General features: G+C 31.2%; 1 protein-coding gene across 2 annotated transcripts; it reads right to left on the reverse strand.

The window, feature by feature from the left end:
• Nucleotides 1–311: 311 nt before the first annotated feature.
• Nucleotides 312–3,757, reverse strand: LOC112014955 (probable galacturonosyltransferase 10). Of its 2 annotated transcripts, XM_065775546.1 has the most exons (3): nt 3,198–3,302; nt 2,059–2,166; nt 312–1,973 (listed from the first exon to the last, which is right to left on the reverse strand). In XM_065775546.1, exon 3 carries the CDS (start codon nt 1,947–1,949, stop codon nt 522–524), a length of 1,428 nt encoding a protein of 475 aa, XP_065631618.1. In that variant the 5' UTR covers nt 1,950–1,973; nt 2,059–2,166; nt 3,198–3,302; the 3' UTR covers nt 312–521. The 2 variants fall into 2 exon arrangements, with proteins under 2 accessions (XP_065631618.1, XP_023903107.1); XM_024047339.2 differs by lacking the exon at nt 2,059–2,166 and having other exon boundaries at nt 3,198–3,757.
• Between the last annotated feature and the right edge of the window lie 7,064 nt (nt 3,758–10,821).

Genomic DNA, 10,821 nt, shown 5'->3' on the forward strand with positions numbered 1-10,821 from the left:
TCAGCAATTGAAGCCTGAATATCTTTAATAATTAATGGATCAGCAGAGGAACTAGAATCCGAATTCTGTTTTGTCAAGAGGCCACTATTTGTTTTCTGTTGCTGGTCAAGCATCATTTTAGCTGCCTCCCTTCCTTGTAATAATAGTAATCAAAGAGCATTAGAATCCTGCTCTACGTACTCCACAACCTTCTGAGTTCTTGTAGAAGAAAATAAAGTACATAGTAAAGAGAAGTAATGAATTGTATTAGATAGCGGCATGGAAAAGGTTCACATGTCAGTTTAAATGACATAAACTGGAAAAAGCTCAAGGAACAAAACTAAACATTAATATCATTGAATAATCGATATAAAAATGAACATCTGTACTACAACAGAAATTAGAGAATCAATAAATAGCCATGTTACAACCACTAGCCATGCTTGATGTAGTAAAAATTCGTACAAGCATTCCTGAGAACAAAATTCAAATCTTCTCATGCACCCAATTTTTCATGGAAGAGATAACTTCCATGTCCAAAATCAATGAAAGTTGCACTGTTGCAATAGATAATGAGAATAATCAACATGTTTCTCCCAAAGGGGCTTGTATTTTTCAATCCCAATCTTCAACCATGGCTTTGAATTTCCATTGAAGTGCAGTACAGCACCCTTCTCTATCGCCTGAGGATCAACATTTGTGTAGCCAAGCCCCAAAACATGCCATGAGGAATCCAAAGGCTCTGTCAATCCATAGAATGTCAACAGTCCAGGTGGCAGTGTGCCAAGTTTCCACAAAGTCCGATCAACATTCCTTTCCTGCCAGTAGTGGTAGATACCAGTTACATTCCTTTTCCTCCACTCTACCAGGTCAAAAACATTCATCCCAAAAGCCCATCCACATGCATCAGGGTCAAAGTGCGCTCTTATAAGAGGGTGAGAGTAATTCAAGTACTTGTGGTATCTATGAAATGTTTCCATGCATGTCTCAACAGCTCCATTGACATTGCTGTTCAAATCAATGGAGAAAAGAGCAGACAGATCCTTTTGCACCACAACATCATCGTCGAGAAATACCACCTTCTTCAATGCAGGAAATACTTCTGGGATATAAAATCTGAGGTGGTTAAGCATGGATAAATACTTAGGGTTCCGAAACTTGATTGGAGTCCGACCATCATCACTATTGCCAGAGAAATAATAGCTTTGAGTTTCAGAGTCTTGAAGTTGCTTAAGAACAGGAACATAAGAAGCATTTAACCAACTAAAGTCTTCAAACTTTTGAACCTCAACAGTTACTCCTCGAAAATCGTTCATGGCAAACCAAGCCTTCATTGGAGCATAATTTATTTCATCAGTTACAAGATGGAACACAACCATATCTGGATTGTTGGAATTTAAAGCAGTTGAATTGACCACAACTGAAGTAGCAAGGATGTTGTCTGAAAAGACACAGAAATGATAGAGATTGTTGTCTTTAAGTTTCACGTCTAATCGCTTTTTTTCCTGAAGTTTCCTCTGTATGTTTACATTTCCAAACCACTCTGTCGTTAAGCGAACACCAAGGCAATATAAACTTTTTGGAACTTCTTCAGCAGCTATTTGTCCATATTTTGAACTCTTTTCACTCACAGAACTCATTTGTTCTTCGAGAGCTTGGATTCTGGCTTTCAGTCTCATGATCATGGTGGCACTGTCATAATGGAGTTGCTGAGCTTGGTAGAGCAAAACTGCCATATCTCGGACCGCAGTTTCTGATTCACTCGTTGTCAAGGGTGTTCGCCTTATTGCAGCATTTGAGAGGAGGACCTGTGAATTACGAATCTGGGCACTTAATTCCCAAGCAAATTGAAGGTTGTTGCTCTCCTTTGCTATTACCACAAAAGCTTTTGCAAGAGAAATTTGGTCACTTAGTTGCCTGGCGACTGAGTCAGGGCTCAACATTTCTTCAGTAATGTTAAGGCCTTCCATTATTCTATCATGCCTGTAAGGTCTCTGCAGATCAGGAAGACATGCACTCATTTTCTTAATTTTCCAAAAGAGATTAGAAAAAGTAAAGATCATATAACATAGTTCTCACTTTGTTTCAGGGAAAAGAGAGGGGAGGAAGAAGAGTCAAGAGTACTTCTTAGCAAGAACCCAGAAGGGTGACACTATCATGATAGTGTCACGCCAAAACAGCAGCATCCTAACAACACAATTATCAGGACTAACAATTTGTATCGTGCTACAATTCAACTCCAGAACTTAAAGATTTTACAAAACTTAAAAAGTTTGGTTTTTGTTTCTAAACTTTGACAGTACAAGTACTGAGAATGAAACCTAATAAATAATCCAGATCATAACATGTTCATTCACCCCTACAGCCTAACAAATTCTAATCCAAATAAAGAGTTCAGCATCTTCTCTGTTTCAACTTGGTCAGAGAAAAGTTAAGCATCTAAAATGCATCAAATAGGTCAAAAATAAAGTACCGATTGCATTTGAAAGTAGATTCTTATGTCCATTTAACTGATCGGCTTTAGTTTACCTTAAGACTAATTTATTTACTTAACACATCTATTCCACACGCTAAACCATTTTTTCTTCCAGGTTGCTTTGGGATGATCAGTAACCAAGCCATGCTGCTTCTAAAAATTTCTATTTAAAAAAAACTATCAGCTGAGAATCAGCTGGAGCACACTACATAATACTTGTGAACAACACCCCCACCCCCATCCCCCCCCATTAGACACACACCATTTACATATGCCACTTTATTTTTCATAGAGCAGTTCAGATAAAAATTCAACCATGCAAATAAACAAGCTATGAGGACACCGATATCATTATCAACACAGCTTAATTCACCTTAAAGAGTCCTGGCTAGTAGTATTGCAACCTCTGTTACAATTACACTTGGAGCAGCATTAAATCTGAACGACTGAATCTCTACATGTCTAAAATGATAAACCAGGTTTTGTCACAGCAATCACATCCATTTCACATTCTAGAATTGAAAAAGCTCACCCCAGTTAGACCAAATGCCAGTATTACCGACAACCCAATTAAGTAATTTGCACCCTCAAATTCTAAAATTACTCAAAAACCCAATTCTCAATATTCAATATTAAACAACTTCCCTCACTTTCCCACGTTTTCTCGGCAATCAGACAGAGCAAAATCCAAAGTTCCAAACAGATGAATTAAAAAGAAACAAAAGCCAGATCTTTGTTTTACCTGAGGAATCGCTGGCCTTGACTCAATCTGACTCCCTTTGCTCAAAACAAAAATGAAAAGCAGAACCGCTACTCCACACAATACCCACCACAACACATTCGGAAATCGCCTCCTCACTGGCCTCCGAAAATCCACAGGTCTCCGCCTCATACTCTTTAATTACAAGAAAATGATTTCCGGGAAAACTGTTTTCCCAGAAAATTTAGATTAAAAAAAAAGAAAAAAAAAAAAAGAGGAAACGTTACGGCTTTTGGGTAATCTACTACAGATCAAAAGGTGGGAGTTTGAGATCTGTAACAGAAGTGGAATATATGGTTTTGAATTATTGGATTTTTTTTTCTTTAATAAAAAAATAATAATTGGTGTTAGTTTTTGTTTTTGGGGGGTTGAATATTGTGGTGGAATGAACGGAAGAGAGTGGTGGAGTGGTCAGTGCAGAGAGTAAAAGGAAAGTGAAAGGAGAAGAGAGTATTGCTGCGAAAGACAAAAATAGTTGGGATTTTGTCAAGTGACCCTAATTTGGGATGATGTAATAACTGAGCTGTTTCTAATTCAATTTCTAGCTATGTCGTTTTCTTTTGTTTTGTTTTTGTATGATTACTGGTAATGCAGGGGTCAAAGGTTTTTTTTGGTTGGTTTTCAATCATTTTGTTATTATTATATTAGTTTAGTTGTGTAAGGAATTTGGTATATCCCAACTTATTAGTAGAATTTAAATCGTATACGAAACTTCCATCGACAAAAATTTTAAGTAGTATAGGAAACAAACGTCGGCATATTTGGGGGTGTTTAGTTTGTGTTTTCAAATAATTATTTTTAGTTTTTAAATAATATTAAACGTATTTTCACACATTTTTTTACTTACACGTATTTTTACAAATGTTTTCAAACAATAATTTTCAGTTTTTAAATATATGTATCAAATGGGTCGAGTTTTTTTTTTTTTTTCTCTCTCTCTCTCATTATGCCTGGTCAAGTTTTTTAGTCAATTTTCAATCATTTTATTATTATTATTTTTATATATATAAGAATTTTGCCATCTAATTCAATTGATTAATTAGCTTTTCTTTGCTGGCTCTGCTTAGGAATTCTTTTCCCAATCCCAATGTTACTAGGATTTTTGCTAATTAGGAATTCTTTTCTCGCGATGTAAAATCGATGAAATGTAAAATTCTTGAATAGTTTACATCCCTTCGAATGAGAGATACCCTTACTTAGTTCTTAATTTCATTCAATTAAAGTAAAGAAGTACTTTGGAATTCATAGGGAATTTACTTATCTATGTATCATTACATTCAATCTTTTAGGTCTCTATTTTGCCTCGACGGTTATGCCACGATATCCTTAAAGCCTCTATGCGATGGATAGGCTCCTGCAACCATGACATGACATAATTTGCTTATTTTAATAAACATAATTTCATTCCTTTATAAAGTAAAAGAAAGGGAATGGTTAATTCCACAAAAGAAGTCTTTTTTTTTTTCCCCACTAAGTAGAACTAGGAAAGTCCCAGTGTTACTAGGATTTTTGATAATTAGGAATTCTTTCCTAGTCCCACTATTACTAGGATTTCTGATAATAAGACGTCTCACTATTAATTACTAGGATTTTTCGATAATAAGATTGTTGTAAAGAACCGACTGAACCGTATCACAAAAGAGACTTGCAAATTGGCCACTTCTCTAGTAGTATATATACATCGCACCCCACTAAAACCCTCTTTGCCCTTTCTTTTATTTCTACAAACTCTCTGTTCTCTAGGTATGTGAGTTTCTCTTCATAGCTTTTGTTTTTCATATTTTTTACTTTCATAACCTGTGTGTTTGTGTATATATTCTTTCTTTAATAGTTTGTGTGTGAGTATGATCTTTCTTTAATAGTTTGTGTGTATTCTTTCATAAAGATGTCTCTCTTTTGATGAAGGGTTCCTTATTTTCTGTGACTTTAGTGCGTCGTATTGTTAAACAATCATAGTCATAGAGGTGGGTTTTGTTCATATTGGTTTCAAGGTTTATTTCATTAGCTGTTATTGGCTCTCTCTCTCTCTCTCTCTCTCTCTCTCTCTATATATATATTATTGATTTAAAATTTGTAATATGTAATTATATTTAGAATTTTGTATTTATATATTTTTCTCTTTTTCAATTTTTATTTAAAATCTTTTTGGTGATTAATTTTATTATTTTGTTTATCCAATGCAAGTAATCACAAATAAAAACATAAAATTCTTCTGAGGAGACTTTCTAATAATAATCTTCGTATTCCTATAGCTTGCATGTTACATATCTTCCATCATTAATGCCTTCTATCTAGGTATGGCATGCAAAAAAATCACAATAATTTTTTTTTAAAAGAAAATTTTATTTTGATATTGCAACATTTATCAAATAATTGACGATATTAAGGACTAGTATCATAAGTTTTATTTAAAATTTTGTTTAATTGATATTTTTCATTTAGTAATTGAATGCTTCATATTGAGGTTATGGATTTTTGAGATTGGAACCCTAATGTGCAATCAAAGAAGAAGAAACAAAGAATTGTTTAAATCTTCTTACAAATTCAATGAAAGTTATGTTTGCAAAAATTCATTTACATCTTAAAAAAATAAATTTGCTAAAAATTATGCTCACTTAACATTCATTTCAAAAAAGTTACGATATCTACTTGATAAAACTTAATTTATCATGTAGGTTCATTTGCTACAATTTGGATATTAATTCATGTTGGCTCATTCCTTTCCCCCTCCTAAGCAAAATGTAAGTTAGAAAGGATTTCCCACAGAAATTTTATGAAAAGAGTGTGTGCGCGTTTGGGATAGGTGTTTATTCATACGTAAGCTCTATTGATTACCTTCCATTTATTTCCTTCGTGGGAGAGTTTCTTTGTAATTTTATCGCAAGGTTTGAAATTTAAATCTGATTCTATATCATATCATATACTATATAATAAAAGTTGACCTAAGTTGCAATAAGTGGCTTCACCAAATTGCAAAAAATTTCTTAGATTTTTAGATTTAAAAATATATATATATATATATATATATAATTTTTCTTCTCCTATAATTTCTTAGTAAATTTTGGGCACTCAAGTAAACCTAGCAGTATTGGACATATAGTGATAAAAAGAAGGAAAGATGTTGATGAACAAAAACTTAATAATTTAATAATATATAAATCTCGTCTTTGGATAGAAATAGACTTCTCTTAAGGGGGGGGGGGGGGGGGGGGTGTTGGGGGACACACGGTTACTTCAGCTTTCTTTTAATATATATAAACTTTAAAACTCTACCTTTGTATCTTCATATCAACTCTTTCTCTCCACAATTAAGTATCATTCTCTTAAAATTCCTAGATATAAAATTTTATACATTCTCTGTTTTTTTTATGTAAATTTTTTATTAGAACACCATTACGATATGATATGATTTAATTGATATCCAAAATTTTAAAAATTCCTAGATATAAAATTTATACATTCTCTGTTTTTTTTATGTAAATTTTTTTATTAGAACACCATTACGATATGAATGATTTAATTGATATCCAAAATTTTATCCAAATTTCCTTTAAAAAAAACCATATTAAACTTTTTTTTCCTCCAAAAAACCGTATATATCCCAAAAAAAAAAAAAACAAAAAAAAAAAAAACAAACATTGTTGGTGGAGATACAAATTTGACATGCGAAAGAAAAGTTTGATAAATATGATATACAATTAGGTTTTTTTTTTTTTTTTTCCTTATTAAAATTTTAAACGTCCCATAAAAAAAAGGTTTAATGAGTTTGAATAGCATGCATAATGGTTTGTAGGGTATTTGATTTTTACTTGGTTTCCTTTTAGGTGGAGTGTATATACACACACATGGTTATTAGGTGTTTTTTTTCGTTCTCCAACCTATTGTATGGTTTTTTGGTTTAGTCTTCCATTCTTCTATCTATAGCACCTACAAAGGTATGTATTTGTATATTATGATTTTTTTATTATTATAATCAAATTGAATAGGTTTTTGTTTAATTATTATAACATGTTTTACTTCTCAATTCTCATCATATCTCAATGCTAATGAAGTTATTTACTTCTCAATTCTCATCATATCTTAAAAGTTATTTTCAATTATCAATGCAAACTTATTGCCAAGGTTTTAACTTCTAGTTTTTTTTTTTTTTTAATTAAAAAAATATTGAAGTTTTTGTGTATATATAAACCCTCTTTTTTCTTTTGTAGTGTGAAACTTGCCCAAGTTTTGGTGTCTCCTCCCCATCTTTCAAAGACAAAAATTAAATTATCATGTGAGTTTCTCCACTTTCATTTTTTAAAATTTAGTAATTTGGATTGCTCTTGACTATTGAATTAAGGTTGCCACCTAAATATGCTTTCAATTATTATTTTTGGATTGTTTATAATTATTGAATTCAAGGTTTTTGCATTTATATATGCAATGGTGAGTACTTAAGCTTTAAAGTGTAATATATATTATGCAAACTCCCTGAATACTTTTTTTTCTTAGAAAAAGAAAAGGAAAGAAAAGAAAAAGAGTTATATAGCTATCTATCATCCTCCATTAGTAGGCTTATATTTTATTTTATTTATTATTATATAAAATCCTTAGTCATACATAATATGCATTTGTAGGGTCAGTTTTTGCAGCCCAAGTCCAAAAAGGTATGGGTCCTTGGCCCACCGAGCCCAAAACAATAAATTTTGTAGAGAGTGGGTGAAAGAGCTAGGCTAATAATGAAAATAACAATATCAAACAGCGATGCGAATGGGAAGATTTTGATTAATGTGCTCTCGGACTAATATGAATACTCCGTCCGAAGAGATGTTTTTCATTGATCATATAAGGTTACAATTCCTGGGCTACAACTATCTCATATATCCTTTTCCTCTCCTATTTTCGATCCCCCTCTATCAGAGGTACCCTTCCCTTATATAGCATTGCCTTCTTACATCTCCTCCGTCCATTGTTCATCATCCAGGCACCTACTTGAGTACATGTCCCATCACCCCACTTTAGCCTTATGTGAGTGGCGGTAGCTGAGAAAGCACTGTTCAGGGTCCTATCCACATAAATGCGGCAGGAAGTTAGGTGCAGTGCATTAAATGTGGTGGTTGGAGTATGCCTCCTTGATATTTCTCTGTTGCCGTTATCTTTATGTGTGTCCGAGGTCCCTCTCCCTCTTGACACTGTCAAATAGATCAGTTGAACCTCCCATACTCGTGTTTGATCAAACCTCTTCGGATCCGAGGACGCATGGCTACTCGGACATATGAGCATCTCCTCGGATGGTATGCGTGCTCATCTCCAGGCATCCCCCATTGGCGTGGGCATCCGACTGAAGGTCCCATCTCCTCGGATGAAGAGTGTTCCTGATTCAGGGACTTGGGCCCAATAAGTTGGGCTGGGCTTTTCTCCCCCACAGCATTCATTATATAACCCAATTAAAATATTACTTATTTTTTATTATTTAATTTTAATTAAATTAATAAAAATTTCTTAAGTTTACAAATTAGTCTTGATTAAGTCGTGCATCACATGGGCATAATTCTAGTATTATATAATAAAAGTTGGGTTTAGAAGCTATGGTTGTGCCAAGTAGATGTATTATATTGCAAAAAATTGTTTAGACTTTTAGATTTTTTTTTTCAAAAATATATAATTTCTCTTCTCCTATAATTTCTAAGTTGATAAATATCTTAATTTAACTACAATTCAAATTCTTCATCTGATCCATCTAATCCTTATTTAATTATTATACTACAAGTAAAAAGAAAACATTTATATATGTGTGTATATATATATATATATTTAAAAAAAAAGGTAGCAAGGTGTATTATTAAAAAAAAAAAATTAAAAAAAGCAGCAACTTAGTGTAATCTAATCCTTCTCAAATTCTCCATCTAATCCTGATATATATTAGCAATGTGTAATAAAAAAAATAAAAAAATAAAAGCAACAACGTAGTGTAATCTAATTCTTCTCAAGTTCTTCATCTTATCCATCTAATCTATTTATATTCAATAAAAAAAAAGTTAGCAATTATTTGTCCATGATTACCAAAATGTTTTAGATAAAGTTAAAAAAAAAATTGTAAATAACATAATAAGTATTTGAGTTTAAAGTAAACACCTTTTCTTCCTTCTAAAAAAAAAAAAATCTATATATAAGATGGAGTAAACATATAGTATATCAAGTTTGTTTTGTTTTTTTGTTAAAAAAAAAAAAAAAAATTTTTTTTCCCATAAAAAAAGGTGTTATTTTTCTTTCTATTCCTATGACCTTTTTTTATTCAAATTTTTATGAGATTTATGAGATAGACAACAAAACATTGATTAAAAATCATAATTCCAATAGGATTAAATCTATATCAAATGAAACTCTACCTATATATATANCTCGAGTGCATATTTAAATGAAAACCTTAAATTGAATAATTAAAAAATAATAATTGAAAGCATATTTAAGTGGTAACCTCACTATAATATTTAAGAATTATGAACAACTGAAATTACTAAAAATTAAAAAAAGAAAAGTAGATAAACTTACATAAGAATTGAATTTTTGTCTTTGATAGTGAGCAAGGAGGCACCGAATTTCACCATATCAAAACAAAATGTGTAAATATAAATTTCAAGAAATTTTTTTGAGAAATTATTTTGATTGAGTACTTCAAAACCTCAAGGAAACTCCCTAAAAGTAGTAGAAAACAACATGAATAAAAAAATTGGGAATTTATTTTTTGAAGCGAAAAGGGACTAAATTTGAGAGAAAAACAAATAACCCTAAAAAGATGATAGATACTTCGACGTTCAAAATATTAATGAAAAAAAAAAAAATCATGAATCATGGAATACTAAAACTATTATCCATAATCATTCCTATATTTATCCAACAAGCAAAATTTCAACGATGGAAAACTTCAACCCCAAAAAAAAAGTTGATAAGAAATTGTTTCTATTTAAAAAAATAATTTTTAGTTGTGAAGAATTTGTTATAAGCAAAAAAGAGAAGGAATTTATTTAAAATCAAATACCATAAAATCAAGTTGTTAACGTTAATTACAATTTTTTCCCAATTATACGGTAAAGATCAAGTTGTTAATGTTATTAGCTTTTTTTTTGGTTATCCAAAAAATAAATAAATTAAAACAAAATATATTTGAAAAAAAGTAGATAACAAATTTATTATTAATTCCTCCCCATTTGTACATCCTCCTAGTGAAAGTGGGTTTTTTTTTTTTTTTTTTTTTTTTTTTTTTTTTTTTTTTTTTTTTTTTCAAGGGATTAGCTATACTTCTACGTACACAACTACACATTTAATATTTTATGCTTGGATTTTTTTTTTCTATCCTATTATTTTAGGCTTTGTTGATAATGTTTAGATAAACACAATTGTAGATTGTAGTTGTATGGCACCAACGAACTAAATTTACTTCTCAAAAAAAGAAACCAACTAAATTTAATCTCTTTTTAAAATTTTACATTTTGTTGAATGTAGGTTGCATGTTTTTTTAAAACACTTATTTTTTAATGTAAGTTGCATGTTTTGTTAAAATTGCTTTTTTATAATACACTACACATAAAAATAAGGATTAGATGGATTAGATGAAGAATTTGGATTG

Source organism: Quercus suber, unplaced genomic scaffold, assembly GCF_002906115.3.
Source record: "Quercus suber isolate HL8 unplaced genomic scaffold, Cork oak 2.0 scaffold_114, whole genome shotgun sequence".
In the NCBI taxonomy this organism is placed as follows: Eukaryota; Viridiplantae; Streptophyta; class Magnoliopsida; order Fagales; family Fagaceae; genus Quercus; species Quercus suber.

What these genes read in the sequence shown, in the direction of transcription:
- LOC112014955 (XM_024047339.2), bottom strand. Translation starts at nt 3,347, where the DNA reads ATGAGGCGGAGACCTGTGGATTTTCGGAGGCCAGTGAGGAGGCGATTT. An exon ending in CAAGGCCAGCGATTCCTCAG is followed by an intron (nt 1,974 to 3,197) that starts GTAAAACAAAGA and finishes CCTGATCTGCAG; the next exon opens with AGACCTTACAGGCATGATAG.